This window comes from Fusarium sambucinum, chromosome I (assembly GCF_050947815.1).
Source record: "Fusarium sambucinum isolate potato_lamoka chromosome I, whole genome shotgun sequence".
Classification (NCBI taxonomy): domain Eukaryota; kingdom Fungi; phylum Ascomycota; class Sordariomycetes; order Hypocreales; family Nectriaceae; genus Fusarium; species Fusarium sambucinum.
In genome coordinates this window covers 1,465,492-1,482,317 of record NC_139294.1, presented here as the reverse complement: position 1 = coordinate 1,482,317, position 16,826 = coordinate 1,465,492, and the positions used below count along the sequence as shown (strand labels likewise).

The window sequence follows — 16,826 nt, the reverse complement described above, 5'->3', positions numbered from 1 at the left end:
AGGAGAGCGTGTGATAGAGAATGAGTGATGCTTATATGTAGGTATCCTGTCCCGTGTCCCGTAACGCGGGCGGGCGGGCCCTTATCGTTCATGTCTCCGCATCGGGCGTCTCCGTAATGCGGGGCTGAGCGCCGAAATGACGGACCTTCGGCAGTTTCCTACCAGTCAAACATAGTAATCGTAGTAATATTCACTGTTATCTGATCACAGGTACTCGCGAATAACTTCCAAATTTCAGTATGTAGGTATTATTAGATGCTGACACGCATCTATTCATGTTCATGTTCCATTGTTACTATATGCATGCACCTGTTACCTTTCCCCTCCAAATTGTAGCCAGCCATTCTCATTACAAATATAAGCACATAAGACAGAGCAGCACAAAACTCCCAAACTCATCGCTCATGCCTACCGTCTACCCAGCGAGTTGTTGTAGACTGGTGCTTGAACGAACCCACAATCCCCATCCCTCCTCTTCTTCCATTTACTAAGCTCCACTTCTCTTTCATGATATTGATCCCAAATAATGCCGCCCCGTCAAGTCTTCTGACTCAAGACGTCTAGTAAAAGCCATCAGACCCTCCAAGCCTGCTCGATATTGAACCGACAGTAGGTGTCGACTGTGCCGAGCTGCTTGTGTCGCTTGGTGTCGCGGGCTCTACAACCTGACTTCGGATAGATGTAATCCATTCATGTTGAAGCAGTTCAACAGCTGATGATCGATTTCGGGGATCTCTCGTGAAACATCTCTTCAAAAAGTCGAGTCCTTGAGGGCTGAGTTGATCCGGGGGTGGCAGCTGGGGTGGGTTTCCTTGAGCAATGTTGTACATGATTGCCCACTCGTTGTCCAGTTGCGCCCAAGGCCTCCTGCCCGTAGCCATTTCTAGGATGACACAGCCCAAGGACCAAATGTCGACAGACCCGGGCTTACCAGGGTTCTCGCCCTTGATCACCTCAGGTGACATATACATCGGCGTTCCTGTCATGGATCGGTTTGGCATGGACGCCTGTACATCTCCGGCAAGTGTGCGCCCTTGTCGAGCAATCACCTTGGCGGCACCAAAGTCCACATACTTGATGATTCCGTTATGGTCGAGTAAGATATCTATGTCATAGTTAGTACCAGGAACTCTAATCAACTTAAAATGTCCCACTTACTTTCGGGCTTGATGTCTCGGTGGGCAATGCCACTTTCGTGCAGGTAGACAAGACCCTCGAGAAGTTGGAGCGCGTAAACCATGATGACTTGCTCGTCCTCGATTCGACCATGCTCCAAAAGACTGGCCAACGACCCTCCCGAGCAGAACTCCATAAAAATGTATACTCGATCGCGATGAACTTCGATACCATAATATGAGACGACGTTGGGGTGGTCTAATACTTCCAGTACGCCCATCTCCTCCCTGATCTGTTCGGCGACCTGAGGTATCAACTTGGGGTCCTGAAGTCGAATTTCCTTGACAGCCATCAGGTGGCCAGTGTCAAGGTTCATAGCAGCGTAGACGTTGCCAAACGTGCCGCCTCCAACGAATTGGCCTTGTTGCCAACGCATTGTGACGTTGGTTGCCGAAGACGAAAGGTATGCCAGCGACCGGTCAACCTCGTTATTACCTTCCAGTACTCTTCCAACTCCTTGTCGTTCAGCAATCTTCTCGCATCGGTATTCGTCCACCCTTGAGAGCTCCTCCATACGCTGTTCTGTCACGCATCGAGAGGCCTCTTCATCATTCATCATTCGGTTCTTGTCAAGCTTTCGGAACTGTCCAACCAGTGCCTCGATCCGCTCCTTCTCGGCTTGGGCGGCCAGATTTGACCTAGCTCCCATGATATCAAAGTGGGAGATGAGAAGGGACATACATCCGGCAACCTTCGAACGAAGCTTGGCATACTCGTCTTCACCGAGCGCTAGAATGTGGCGTCCTCGTGTCATGCCCATGGCTAGCTCGAGCGCGAGTACAGCCCAACGGAACGTCTTTCGATCTGACGCTACACAATCATCGCAGATGAAGCTGACCCAGTCAAGGGCAAGCTTTGTCAACTTGAGATTGTTCATCTGCCGTCTGTTGCTATCCATGTAAAGCAACGAGCGTTGTCCGAATTCTGTAGCAAAAACGAAGCATGTTTGGATGAGTTCCTGGCAATCTTTGCCTCTGGCTTGTTTTCTGATAATCTCCACACTGTCCATGAAGTTGTTAGAAAGCTTGTAGGCCACGCGCCTGATCTCTGTCAACCTTGAATTGACCTTTTGTATGTTGGATCGTGCTTCCTGAACGAGATCAACATGCATATCGACATTTTCAATGAAGGCTCTTCGTGCATTGTGTAGGGCCTGGGGGCTGGAAGCACAGAGTCGAATGTGGCCACGCTTCAAATCAATGTTCAAATCACGAAGTGGTACTTCGATCGTTTCACCAAACCAGTTAAGCGGATCCTCCGGTCGAAGTATAAGAAGATACTGTTCTCCGAGCTCATCGGGAAATTGATCTTTGGATGTGATAGCCATCATGACCTGGATATCTTCAAGTCGCTCACGTAACTCCGGGGACGCAACCACATAGATGTTATCCTGTTCGAGAAGACGTGTGTCTACTTGGAAGTGGCCGGAAGCAACTAATTGATCATAAAACTTTTGCATGGTTTCGGGTGGGAATGAAATGCTGTAGTCCGAGGCGTGCTCGTAGTTGTCGTTCAGCATTCGAGTGAATCGCTGGAGCATTCGCTGACGAACGCGCACGGAATCAAGGCAGGCCTTATAACGCTTGCTCATTTCAGTCGCGGTCTCCTTCGGTTTCGCTTGCAGTTCTTTCTCAAAAGTCTGGCTAAGTCTGTGCAACGCCTTGAACGTCAATGAACTGAACTGCTCTGCAACCTCGATGTGGCCACGCTGCAGGTGACTACCGATCTCGTTGGCAAAGTCCCACTCCTGAAACAAGAGTTCGGCTTCTTTGAAAGTGTTTTTGTTTCCGCTCAGCTTCCAGTTTAGCATCTTGAAGTAGTACTTCAACGCTTCCAATACGACTTGATCGAAAGATTCATCGATACAGGGCGGCAGATCCCAACCTGGCTCGGGGTTCGCAATGGAAGTACACTCAATCTTGATTCGTATGGCAAACTTGAGCAATAGCTGAAACTGAGAGATCATCTGGTCTTGCATCAAAGGATTTTGCTGGGCAGACTCCTTAACTCTCCTAGCATAAGCGAGACGCATCCGGGTGATCTCTTCGATGAGGCGTGAGGGGAAACTGATCAGAGTGAGAAGCTCCTCGAGGTAGGGTGGAAGATGGCGTTTACGAAAGGCCTCAGAATTCCTAATAAGAGTATCCTTCGCCTTGCTGATAACTGTGGATATAGGCGCAAGCATTCCCTTTTCCAGGTTTCCATTGTCGTCGTTGTAAAGTGACTGGAGGCCGTCTTCCTTCATCAGTCGATCAAGGAATGACGTTTCATCGTTGTTGATACCGTTAACAGCGGGCGATCGCTGCTTAGTGCGTGTAAAATCGAGCTCTTCGTTCCCAACCCACTTCTTCAAAATATTCAGTTCGGTATTGATCATTTCGTTGGTATTATACCACGAGATAATGGAATCGTGCGACTCCTTGAACGCAGCAGAATCCGCTGCCTTGTGCTCCGCTGCGAGTGCAGCCCAAGAAGGATACAGATTCTCACACATCTGGATCTTAGCAACCATGTCTTTAACCTGTTCGTACGGTGGTTTTCCAGCCTCGCTCTCGCCTTTTATTTGAAAGTTGATGATTTCGTCGAGAGTGCGGTCGAGCGTCGATCGAGATTCCTCCAACATACGTCTTTGGACTGGAATATGCCTTCCACAAACTTTGGAGCGGATGCCTAGCCACAGTTCGGTCTTGTGAGCGCTTTTCCCAGCCTGCTGGTCTGCAGATCCAATCAATCGTTTCTTTTCTTGCCGTACTACGTCTCCGGTAAGAACAGCCTCCAGCATGCCGTGCCACTCGAGCCTTTCGCGGTTTTCTGGGTCTTTCAGATCCTCATCTGTGGGTTGAAGAGTGTCATTGCCGTAGAACATAATAGTCTCCTGGTCGAAACGGTCGTCATAAGGGCCCTCCGATGAGGGGGTCTCCCCTTCCGAATCCGAATCATTTCCGTTGAGGGCGGAATACGACGTAAAATATCCTCCGCTGTAATCTTGTCGGAGTTTCTGTACATATGCTCGCTCTTGTGCACGGAACCTGCTTTCGTTCCGCGGGCGTGTTTTAGACGACGATCGGATAGACTCTGTGAAAGATGGCGTGGCCGTTGGATGAGCTGGCTTTCTTGACGTGGCAGGATTATACGTGTTCGATGGTGTCCGGGCAGGCCCTAATGGTCGCTGGGGCCAGGAGCCGTTGGGCGTGTAGGCAGCGCCATCATCACCAACAGCCTGGCCTCGCTGAGCTTTGGAGACACCATTAATGGCCGTTCCAGTAGCCAACGAAGTTAGAGATCCTGTGTGGCCCGTTGCCTCGTATCGAATCAGGTTGCCCAGTTCGTCGTGTCTTTCTATCGCATGAGGATCGCCGTTGGGCTCGATGGGAGTTTCAAGCCGATGGCCTCGGGCCTTGTCCGGGCGGCCATCGTCTTCACTGCCTTGAAAACGAACCGCACGGGGTGATGACTCGGCCATCCTAACGGCTGTGACTGGGCTGGCACCCAGGTGGAGTTGGTATTGTTAGAGCCCCTCAGCGCCGCGTCGAGTTCTCGTCCCGTTGGCAAGAAGAAGGTTGATGGGGGCAATGAAACCAGCACCTAGCGACTATCGTGCTGGTCGAAATGTAGTCGAAAATTTTATGATGGGTCGAAAATAGGCATGGAGGGAGGAGATTGAGCTTGAGGAGCTCCTGTTGCATGTAGATCGAGATGAATCGCATGGAGGAGTGGCAACAGTGAAGCGCGTGCAAATTCACAGCCAATCATAGCGCACCAATCGACTCAGTGGCGTAGCTAGCTGCGTCCTTGTGTGGCTGCAGCTTGATGATGTGGCTGTGCATGTGATTGATGTCGGATGCCAGGTGCGTCAAATGAAGACTGGCATGAATTTCTGGTTGATGAAAATACTTGATTAAATCTCCGTGAGTGTTTAGCCAAAGAGAGCACTGATATTTTCGTCTGGTGTTGTTCTTGTTTCTGTTTTTTGTGACCCGCCTGGTCGGATACTAGATACCTATAATGGAAACGACATTGAACAACTAGATCATCGAACTGTAGATTCATTGTTACATATGCACAAGCTGCCGATATTGTTTCAAATACGCGTATGGACTTTCGCCATATGAGGCATCTTAGGTACTTGATATCGTGTTGCTATAATACTTCGGTAACGTTCTTGAGCAAATAGTGTTTACATCTGAAATTTGACATTTAGGACATTGACGGCCTGCTTAACTTGAAACCCTTCTCGAGGGCAAGACTAAAATCACTAATACACAAGTAACTTAATGGTGGCACTACCTTTAGCCACTAATATTACAATTGTACCAGTTCCGCAGCATTCAAATCGGCTGTGCCAGTCTCACACATTCACAACCATCTCGCACAGTTTACCCTACACAGGCAACGGAATTATTGAGCTTGCCGAGATTTGCTCAACAGAGCTTTCAGTGCTAAGCCCATATACGGTCACTGCTGAGGTGGACGAGCCGTCATGAGCGTAACAAATGCCCCGAAGCCCAAGCGTTTATGTCATTTGCCGCGCTTTGCTGCACCTGGCATGACTCTGATGACGGCTCGGAGATGTATGTCCCCGAGGTGCTTAAACCAAAATTACTCGCAATTATGCGATTCATGCATACCTACTGAAGAGATTATGATGAAGAGATATTGTCTGTACCCGCGTTGACCCGACATGTGCAAAGATAGTCAAGCCATAAGCATAAAATCTGAGCCAAGGGGGGACCGGATCAGCCGTAATCCGACACAAGTTTATACAATCGGATGTTAGTCTGCCAAAGTAACTCCAAAAATTCTACTATGTACCCTCACCCTGCGGCAGACCAGGCTCAGAGCCACTAACACCCATGGTGAAACATAACGCTCTGACCCGATACCTCCTTGACAAGACCTAGAAAGGAAACCAGTACCTGAGTACATACGACGCAGATGGTGGCTTCAAGGTTACGTTTGACTGATCTTGCCGTTTTCACACTCTGATCGGCAAGATCTGGTTCATATCGGTTATAGAATGCTAACTTTTACTCGCCTAATCTCAGCCTCGATTAGCCTGACTTCGGAGAACCAAAGGTCTTGGTACATTGCAGGAATTGCAGGAATCGTCTGACTCGTTTTCATTACCTAGCAGAAGCATCAGGATTACCGCGGCTGTGTTCAAGATACCGCGTGCCGTGTTGACCAATAAGCAGTCACGCGAATGCAGCAAAAGCCGGACTGTATCCAGCCCTGACGTGCGGCACGGAGCCGCCATGGAAAGCTAGATTTTACCAGCAGGGAATATCGTCGTTGGGTGACTCTAGTTTCCTCTTTTTACTTAATACATATGTACACAAAATCGGTACCAGCAGACATATCACACTTCCCACGTTTTCACAGGGTTCACCGCGTACTGGACCTGGTTCAAACCCGTCAGATTGCTAGGCTAGTAGAAATCCAGGTTGGTGGCCCAAGAATTCCGATGCTATAACTCAATTGAGGGCGGCGGCATGCGCTAGAATTTCAGTATGTTCGCTATCAACTGGCCGACGAGTTTTGTTACATGATCGACATCGATACATCGTGTTTAATAATCATGTGGATTGACAGGAGTCTCCGCGGTAGTCAGAGACGACGTTGTGTGAGTATCGGTATATGCTGATCAATAACGTTTCGAATATCCGGATGAGATCCTTGCAGCGGTTGCGCAGTTGTCGGTAAATAATGACTACACAAAAATGCCATCAGAGATACCATGACAAAAAAAACGCACCCTGGTCAGATCAGCATCGGTATTTATGCAGCCAAGCTGCATTAGTGCACATTCTCTACGCATGCACATTGGAAATATTGAATGGTTGTTGCTTTGATTAATGCAGACAGATTAGTTGGTCATTGCTTCACGCTGTCGCCATGCTCAAGGTCCCTGAGCAAGCCACGTTGCCGTCAAGGCAAGACGCACGTCGAAGACTTCCGTTCTGCTAGAAGATTTCGTTATAGCCGCCTTTTATGGCTAGCCTGCCCGGTAGCTTATTCGACATGTTCAAAACCCTCAAGTAAGCCTGAGCGGTTGTGCCGACATAAACGGTTGGCGACGTATGCAACAAGCGGTATCCGGTTAGCAGTAATTAGCATACGACCCTTTCACCTGAATTCTAAAACCCCTAATATGCACCCTTTGTTCTTAGGCTTCGGAAAACGCAACATGGTTGATGGAGTTTTGGAGCTGCGTGGTCTCGTAGTCAGGCTCTTAGACGACTCAGCTGAAAAGCTTCCTTCCATGTGAAACCAGCAGCCGAGACTTGGCATCGCGTGGGGCTAGAAATCAAGATCCTTACTAGGGCTGACCAGGATGCACGAAATGAGAACGCTCCTGTAGGTACCCGACGGTTGGTCTTGCTAGACTAGTTGTCGCAACTTGGTGGGGAGCAAACTTTCCACCCCGGATTCGAACTGACTGCCAAGGACTCGAATGCCTGCTTCATGATACGTTTGAAGTTTGGCTATGCTGCGTTGGGGGATGCGCCGAATGCCTCGAACTATCTAAACCAATGGCAATATTTTGTCTCTCAAGTCTCTCAGGTCTCTCAGCTGTTGTTGATGGGCTGGGATACGGGGCGAATTGTTGATCGCCGTGCTCGGATCATAACTTGACACCGACACCAACGGATGTCAAACACCATGAGGCGGGATATTGTGGGTTGCATGACAGGCAAGGCGAGCAAGCTGGATTATGGGCCGAAACGTCTTGCATAAAACTCCGTGCAGAATACCCTGATTGCAATGGGACGATCTACTATCAAGGTAGTCAGATGAATATGCGACGGATGGGAAGCGGGAGGGGAGTAAAAGTGGAAAGTGGGAGGTGGGAACGCGTATTACGGAGAATACCATCATTAAAGTTAGAATATTCCTAACAGCAGGGAATATCCTAACAGACACAAGCAATTAGTCTCCATACTAATGAAGTTGAGATGAAAAGAAAGGCACCGCAGCTGAACTGGACTGGTACGGGAAGCCGCAATGCTCAGCCATAATGGGATTCACTAACGTCAGCTACTCTTACTGCTACCCTAGTAGTACTAAGTTAGATGGTCCCGTCGTTGCTCCTTACTATACATCTCGAGCTACTCTGTACAGAAAGGGAAGGAAGAAAGGAACGCAGGGAATTGTCGAACGATGGCATCCTGCAACAACAGGATTATTCATTCGTCATCAAACCACCATCCTAATTTATCTACGTACCAAACATTAAGCCTTGCAGGACGATCGTTTGACCACTGGATCCTTGGCCTCCATTAGTGTATGCAGAGAAAGTCGCCATCACGCCTTGCACAAATGGATGGATAATATGGTGCTGTACGAAAAAAATAGGTTGGAGCTAAAGTTCCGTAACTTGCAGGAAAACAGTTGCTGATTTTATGTCTTGTATCAAGGAGTCAGCCATAGCTACGACGTCAACGGTTTGGTTACGATTGAGCCTATCCCGACACATCGGTACGCACGTCAAACGCACCAAAGTGCTCAACAAGGGCTGTTTCGTGGCGTTGATCCTAGTACTCACCGTTGAAAGGGAATTAGGGAGAAGGTGACATCGCAATCTGTTAGCGATGCATTTACACCCACCCACAAAGTTTGACCAATATTTGCCGTTTGCGCCAACGGACCGCCGCCCATGGAACCATCAATCATCCAATTTATAGACACTGCACTGTCTTTGGCAACCTTGCACCGGTACTGCCGGTACCTGGTGTAGAGGCACACATTTTTTTGGTCAAACTGATCATCGTAAACGGATCGTCGGCTACTCGCGTTTGTTTTCTTTTTTCTTCTTTTTTTTGAATCTACAGCAGTGAGGCTGATGGCCGATTTGGTGTAAGACGCCAGTAGCAAGACCAACAAAGACAACAGCCCTTCAATCAACTAGTGGAAGATATGATGGCCCAATCGCGTTATCAAATTTTCATGAGGATTCAACTAAAATTTAATCTTCTCCTGATGGCGTGTGCCCGAGCGCCCCCCGAATCGTCCTTTTTCTTCGACTTGCATCGTTAGGACATCGCCCCTCACCAAGTCTCTGTTGGCCCATCTTCTGAAGCAACCATCTACTGCCGTTCTCTCTCTATGTAACAGTAACAGGGGTGCCTCGGCTCCTCGTACCGATATTACAAGCTGGCAGCGCAACCTGATGGTCTTGCTAGGGTTTGCTGGAAACAGACGAAAGAAGAGCAAGGGCTAGCTATTTTACTGCGTCCCGTCGTTCGAGGTCCAGGATGAGACCGTTAGACATGCGACACCCCACTAGCTAAGAGTAAGTTGAGAGTACACTCCACCCGCTGTCACACAGACCTGGACCTGGCTTGAAGCCGGCATGACAGATCAAACCCTGGACCAGGCAAAATATGTCTACTAACCTTGACGTTTGCTTTCTTAATCCCCGTCCCGCTGGAGCAAAGACCTCCGAAGCAGAAACAAGCATGTCAAGGTCCCCGTCGACGTAGTGTCTTTGGGATCCTTGACTCTCGTAGCGGTCCCCATCTATAACCACCGCCGAGATCGCCCTCAAAAAAATGAATCGATGCCTCTTTCTTCTGGATCATCTTGCGCATTCCCTTTCTATTACCCAAAGCCAGTGAACTGAACTTTTGCCTTATCTGTGATCCCACCCACACAGAGTTCAAGCCTATAATAAACACTGTCACTCCCCCGGCGCTCTCTATATATCCTGCCCAACGCACCATTCGACTTTTACATCACAAAGGGCTATTTATCAGAAGCGCCCAATATCCGTTACAGCGGGTCTTGAGTTTGTTTAACCTTTGCTGTCTTGACTTGGCCAAGCTCGAGTCTGTATCCACAAAGCTCGTTCTTCAACCTTTCACAGAGTCATCTCTTGACGAAAAAAAGGCATTTTTGGGGGTAAGTTGTTTCCATATCTGGAGAGGGAATGTCGTATTTATCAGAGTGCGTGAAGCTAACTGTCTTGTGGATTACCTTCCAGAATCAGCCATCATGTGCGACTTTACCAAAAACTATTACATCTACATGTCATGTACCGATCCCGGAACGCATTTTTGCAAGACCTCAATCGACGGAAGCCGCGAGCACGCTTGCTCAAAAGGGCCTCATGAACGCTACATTGTGCTCCCTGAAAACTGCCCGCTCTGTTGTGGATGAAGTGGACAAGATGCTGGAAGAGTCTACATGATTAGAGACAAAGCACACCCTGCCAGCGAAAACCCCATCATGCCAACTAGCGAGGAGCCTCAAATCCTACGTTGGTGTAGAATTGGGCCCCTGTAGCATGCTTGAGGCGGCAAGAACACTTTGGTTGCAACCCTGAGCCCTCGTAAACGGGCAAGTGATTCGAGTTTGCGGGTAACGAGCCATGGCCTCAGCCTCCTGGAAGGCTCTACAGAAAGGGAAATAGGAAATGACTAGGTAACAACGGGACAAAGACAGGGAACGCATATTTACATGATGAAAGACAACCAGGAGACTCAAAAAGAGACGAAACGAAACCAGCGCTTAATAGTCAAGTTTGGAAATTGAAACTACTACTGTTTTCCGCGGCCAGTACCGCTGACATGTTGATATTTTATATTGATCTGTCAAGATTTAATCACTAGAAACCGAATATAGAAGTTGAGAACCGATGCATTCTATATGATGAGCGTTGCACTGACTGATGTGGTTACGGAACTTGAGCGAGCTGGATCAGTTAGACTATTGAAATTAATAGATCGTATGTATGATATGACGGGAAGTGTTGGAAACCACCCTGATGGACCTTTGCCCTAGCCCAGAACCGAATGATTCTCAAGGCTAGCGGCGTTGTGAGGATGGCGAGAGGTGAGGCGTATATCAGTGGGGAGAGACAGTGGCCTTTGACTCGGTTTCTATAGACCAACCACGATGATACACGCATTTACAAGATGTCAATGGTTGTGGTTATCACGTAAATGAACAAGGATGAACCTGGTGTTCTTGCTGACTGAATGGGTGCATTGGGGTTGATTTCTAGCGACCAATGTCATGTTGGTGATTGAGGCGTGCCTTGATTAGTCGACCTGCTTCATACTACCTATCTCAGGTAGGTAAAACGTGCCTTAGTAGGTTGGGGCTTCTGGAATGACAAGCCGCTAAGGATCGAGACCTTCCAGGTCAGCACCCCCACCAAGCAATCCCCTCTGAAACAAAAGATAGGGTACGCATACACATACAAAATAAGGATCAAAATCCAACAGAAAGAGCTATCTAACGGAGAACGGGGCTTGACCGGGGATAAAAGGGTCCAGACTGCGGGGTGTGAGGAGGGGAATAAGCATAAGCGCGCCCCTAGATACGATGCCGCGCGGGATGAGCCTTTTGGTAAGGCGGACTATAATAGCCAATGGTTCCTTGATATCAAGGAGACGAGAGACAACAGGGCTTGTTCTGCAGCTGCAGAAGGGATACGGAGAAAAAGAAAAGAAAATTAAGCGAGATCTGTTCTGTATCGAGACCCGGTTGGTTGGGGGGAATATCAGCTCATACGCGCTTAAACTTGAGGCGAAGACGCCACTGTAGGAATGAATGCCCGATGCCCAACGTCTGGGTACAGGGCTACCTGCATGATATGTGATCAACATGATGAGATGAGGGTGATGATGAAAAAACCAGGTACCGACCTTTTTGCTGAAACGGATTGCGGATTAACTAGTGTTGGATGTGTGATTGTCTATACGTATCTACCTGGTCCAAGACTTCTCAACTATTCTGTATCGAGAAAGTCTTGCGTGAAGGAAGCATTCTAGGCCGGCTAATGCATCAACCATAGCCCTGTCGTCGTATTAGTGTATGATGAGCCAAGCCGTGTCCCAATGCGATAGCACGGAACGTACCGATTCTCGTTGCATTAAGATTCGGGAATATTCAAGGTGATGGATCATGATGTGGAGACTGCAGATAAGCTTGACACTACCAGGTATGTGGATATATAGCCCGTGGAGAACTTTAACAGAGTCTAGTATCTCACGGAGACATATATCCGTACATACTTGGCTCTTACTATAAACGTTGCCGGCCGAGAATGCAGGTACAGGGGGAGATGTGACGGCAACACGGCTCGTTACCAAGAAACCTGTAAGAGTAATCTAAGACAGTTCAACCTTGCACAGACCAAAACAGAAACGTCTCACGTGAATAGACGCTATCCGGGTTTAGTATTACTAACGAAGTACAATTTCCACATATGTTTGTGTAAGTCAAGTCGCCGAGGCATACCCAACAGGGACATGACGGGCGAGAGCCTATTAATAGCAAAAATTCATGACATGCAGTCAGCCTTGGTAAAGTCTGACCCGGGAATTCGTATCTGGTCATAATAAACTTTGATACATCCATGCTGTTACCGTCAGGTCTATGTTATGGTTTGCGGCCCGGGCCTTGAACTCGGCCGAGAATGCGGCCAAAGAGTGGAGTTTAACCCCGGATTCCATGAGAAACTTGGATCCACCCAAAACCGAGGCACGTAATAGCACGCGCGAAACCTCCGACGGACCTTTCGGCTAATGACCCTCATTCTTTCTCCTGACAACTAAACCATCAAATACATCACTTCCCCGGATTATTTATATATACTAAATCTATAACAATTTTAGCTCCTCTGTTTGAACACGATTTCATTCAACTTTTACTCTATACTACACCTTTACCACGCCTGTAACTGAGTCGGATTGCAATGTCTGTCCCTGAGTCCGAGTATCTCAGTCCTGTCTGGAAGGATGGCATCTTCAGTCGGTTTCCCTCACAAAATCCCACTTGAACTAGAACGCTAACGCATATCAATGTTTAGATGGACGCGTTGTATTTGTCACCGGCGGCGCAGGAAGCATCTGCAGTATGCAAACACGAGCATTAGTTCGCCTCGGTGCAAATGCATGCATCGTCGGCAGAAGCGTCGACAAGACTGAGAATGCGGCAAAGGAGATTGCAGCTGTTAGACAGGGAGCCAAAGTGATAGGAATTGGAGGCTGTGATGTTCGCAAGGTATGACGCGTGCATTCTCCTAACACTGATTATGCTGGTGCTGACTCTCTCCAGGTTGAGAGTCTTCAGGCTGCTGCTGAGCGATGCGCAAAAGAGCTGGGAGGAATTGACTTTGTCATGTAAGACCTTACCGTCTGTGACGTGTTACTTGATTGAGTTTACTAATGCCTGTTGGTAGTGCTGGTGCGGCTGGCAATTTCGTCGCTCCCATAGAAGGACTCAGCTCCAACGCCTTCAAATCAGTAATGGATATTGATGTACTAGGAACCTTCAACACAGTCAAAGCCACCATGCCCTACCTGTTGCGCAGCTCTAACCCTCGCATCATTTACGTCTCTGCAACATTCCACTACACAGGTATGCCACTCCAGGCACACGTCTCTGCCGCCAAAGCATCTGTGGACTCTATCATGGCCTCTGTCGCTCTCGAGTACGGGCCAAGAGGCGTTCAGAGCAATGTCATCGCCCCTGGAGGCATTGAAGGCACTGAAGGTCTTGCGCGACTAGGAAGTGACGCAGAGAGTGAAAAGAAGAGATATGCTAAGAGCATCCCAATGGGTCGCGCAGGCACCGTACGGGATATCGCAGATGCAACTGTGTTCCTGTTCAGCGACGCCGGAAGCTATGTTAGCGGACAGGTGCTGGCCGTGGACGGCGCTGCGTGGAGACGTCAAGGAGCCATGGGTGTTGGAACCGAGGCTGGTATGGAGTATCCTGATTATCTTCTCAAGGGAGAGTTTTCGCAGAACTTGCGAGATCCTCGAAAGACGACCAAGGCAAAGCTGTGATTGTTGTTGGTCATTATGGAGAATCGATAGAAAGGTGGCCATGATAGATACTTCGATATTCAAGAGGGCTGGTATCTTATCATCAAGTTAGAGAATCGGAGGTGACGGAGATGTGTGTTCTGGGTCGATAGATAAACATCCGACTAGGAGACCCGCTTTGTGATGGCATCTCCGGGGAGAAGACGGAAGACAATAGTCAATAGAAGAAGTATTTTGCTTAGAAGATTCTTTTTAGGAACAAGCCTATATTTCGAAAAACATTAGATAGTCGAGTTATAGGTATTGGCATATATCGAATTAACAGAATATAAATATTGATCAATTTTTACACCCCACAAAGTATTAGATATTCCCTGTCTGTCTCTGTTATCTAGGAGCGAAAAAAGAATCCGACAAACGGTCAACAACCGATACAAAACGGGGATAAGACGGCACAATCGATCCGTCAATAGGGCCGCGACCCGACCGATATCCAATCAAATCCGTCTCCGATGGCCGTTTTGCCCTCCTCTTCTCCTCTTCAAAAGTGCCTGAAAAAGTCAATTGGTCAATTTGCGGTTTGCATCTGATTACTACCTAGTTGGGACTTTGCATTAGTCTGCTACTCAAGGAGGGCAGCTACACAAGCTGCCAAAGCTTGACCTCGAAATTGGAAGCTGGATGTCGAAAACTTCCACTTTGCTTGGTAGGCCTATTGCGGAGAATTTGTATTGATTTGTTGTGCAATTGGAACGAGAGGAATTGAAAGAAGAGGATATACTGTTGGACAAAATACTCTAGCCAAGACAACTTATAACTGACCTGTCGAGTGTAACTACCGATAGACAAATAACCTTCTACACGGAGAAATCATTCATGAAGTGACTCAATATTAGCTCACTCTTAGGTACTCAAGTAACTAACTGTATGCATATTCATAACCTTGTAGTGGTTTACCCGCTCAACGCCGAATAACCCGAGGCGGGGAACTGCCCGGCCCATTCATAGCATTACTAGTATGTAAAACAATCTGGGTAATGATAAGACGATTGATTACCCTGAGAGTATTTATACTCGCTTCTTTCCCAATCTCTTCGTCACGCCCTTTTCAGCGTTGTTTTATACTTAACCAAGCGTGAATAGCTTCACCAGTATCCACATCTAGCCAAGATGCACGCCAAGCTGCCATCCCTCCTCTTCCTCTCATCTCTCCCCTCCTTCACCCTCGCCGAAGATGTTCTAGGCCTGTACATTTTCCACCGCCATGGAGACCGTACCGCCAAGGCTTGGAAGCCCGTCAACTTCACTGCTCTCGGAGCCGACGAGGTCCACTCTTCCGGATCCTGGTACCGCGACACTTATGTGAGCCAAGATGCGCCCCGAAAGATCTCCGGCCTCAGCTCAGAGTCCGTGGCTCTATCTCAATTAGATGTGACTTCGCCCGTGGACGCCGTCCTCCAAAACTCAGCTCTCGTCTTTCTTCAGGGCCTTTACCCTCCCACCCAGCAGACTGAGACTCTCGCCAATGGGTCCAAGATTGAGGCTCCTCTGAGCGGATACCAGTACATCCCAATTGCTTCTGTTGAGACTGCTGCTAGCGATAAGCACTCCGAGAGCAACGCCTGGCTCCAGGGCAACAGTGGCTGCACCAACGCTGAGGCCAGCTCAAATGCCTACCTCTCTTCTTCCGAGTATGATCAGATCTACAAGGACACTGAAGACTTCTACCAAAGCCTTCTTCCCGTGATTAAGAAGACCTACGGCAAGGATGAGGCCAACTTCCGAAATGCATACACGAGTACGTTAACATTCTTTTCAGAAATCCATCTGCCTACACCTTGCTAACAAAACCAGTCTTTGATCTTATTAACGTTGCACGCATCCACAACTCCAGCATTCCTTCTGACGATCTTCTCAAGGAGTCCACTTTGGACAAGCTCTACAACCTCGCCTCTATTCACGAGTGGAACCTTGCCTACAACAGCAGCGAGCCTGTCCGTGCCATTGCTGGCTCTGTTCTTGGTGGCCAGATCGTCGAGGCTCTTGAGCCCCTCGCCGAGGGCAAGAAAGCACCCAAGGTGAACATCCAGTTTGGTGCCTACGCTGCCTTCATGGCTTTCTTCGGCCTGGCTGGTCTCGACAAGGCCAGCTCTGATTTCATGGGCATCGTTGACTACGCTTCATCTATGGCTTTTGAGCTCGTTACAAACGCTACCAACCCTACCGTCGACGATGTCAGTGTCCGCTTCTACTTCGCCAACGGTACTGCTGCCGAGAACACCCCCAAGATGTTCCCTCTCTTTGGAGATGACTCTACCACCATCTCCTGGAAGGACTTCAAGGCCGGCATGTCCGAGTTTGCTATCGAGGACACCAAGCACTGGTGCGAGCTCTGTGGAAACACCGACGGCACCTGCGCCAGCAGCAGCTCAGATGACGACGATGACTCAGCTTCTTCCAGTTCTAACTCTGGCGGCTCAAGTGACGGTGTTTCTAAGCCTGTCGCCGGTGTAATTGGAGCTCTTGTCACGTTGGTAGTCATTCTTGGTATCCAAGCAGCCGTTCTCCTGTTTGGCGGCTTGCGCCTCGTCAAGAAGTCGACTCTTGCTCCTGCTGATGCTTCGGCACCTGTTATGGCTAAGGCTTAAGAGAAGGACATAATTTTGGATAAGGAAGGAAATGTGTCCTGTAATGATGTTATGATATATATACCAACATGATGGTTTCGTAAAAAATTGATCAATAATGTTCTGGGAGAACAACTTCATATATCATGGCCAGAGACGTTGAAAAGGAGATGGCTCAAATAAACAGCCCGCCAAAGTAATTAATTATTAGATATTGCAAAAGAAAATGTCTAACGTTTCTAAC

At 48.4% G+C, this 16,826-nt stretch overlaps 3 protein-coding genes across 3 annotated transcripts; 2 read left to right on the top strand and 1 right to left on the bottom strand.

Moving 5' to 3' along the window:
- Window positions 1–560: 560 nt before the first annotated feature.
- FSST1_003219 (mitogen-activated protein kinase kinase kinase) lies at window positions 561–4,639 on the bottom strand (the record flags this gene model as incomplete). The annotated part of the gene is made up of 2 exons (XM_083229281.1): window positions 561–1,105; window positions 1,159–4,639. The coding sequence occupies 2 exons, from the start codon at window positions 4,637–4,639 to the stop codon at window positions 561–563; spliced, it is 4,026 nt and encodes a 1,341-aa protein (XP_083086649.1).
- An 8,241-nt stretch (window positions 4,640–12,880) lies between these two features.
- FSST1_003218 (SDR family oxidoreductase) lies at window positions 12,881–13,976 on the top strand (the record flags this gene model as incomplete). Its single annotated transcript, XM_083229279.1, has 4 exons — window positions 12,881–12,935; window positions 12,995–13,188; window positions 13,243–13,307; window positions 13,367–13,976. The coding sequence occupies 4 exons, from the start codon at window positions 12,881–12,883 to the stop codon at window positions 13,974–13,976; spliced, it is 924 nt and encodes a 307-aa protein (XP_083086648.1).
- A 1,149-nt stretch (window positions 13,977–15,125) lies between these two features.
- FSST1_003217 (histidine phosphatase superfamily) lies at window positions 15,126–16,603 on the top strand (the record flags this gene model as incomplete). The annotated part of the gene is made up of 2 exons (XM_083229278.1): window positions 15,126–15,753; window positions 15,810–16,603. 2 exons carry the CDS (start codon window positions 15,126–15,128, stop codon window positions 16,601–16,603), a joined length of 1,422 nt encoding a protein of 473 aa, XP_083086647.1.
- Window positions 16,604–16,826: the final 223 nt, after the last annotated feature.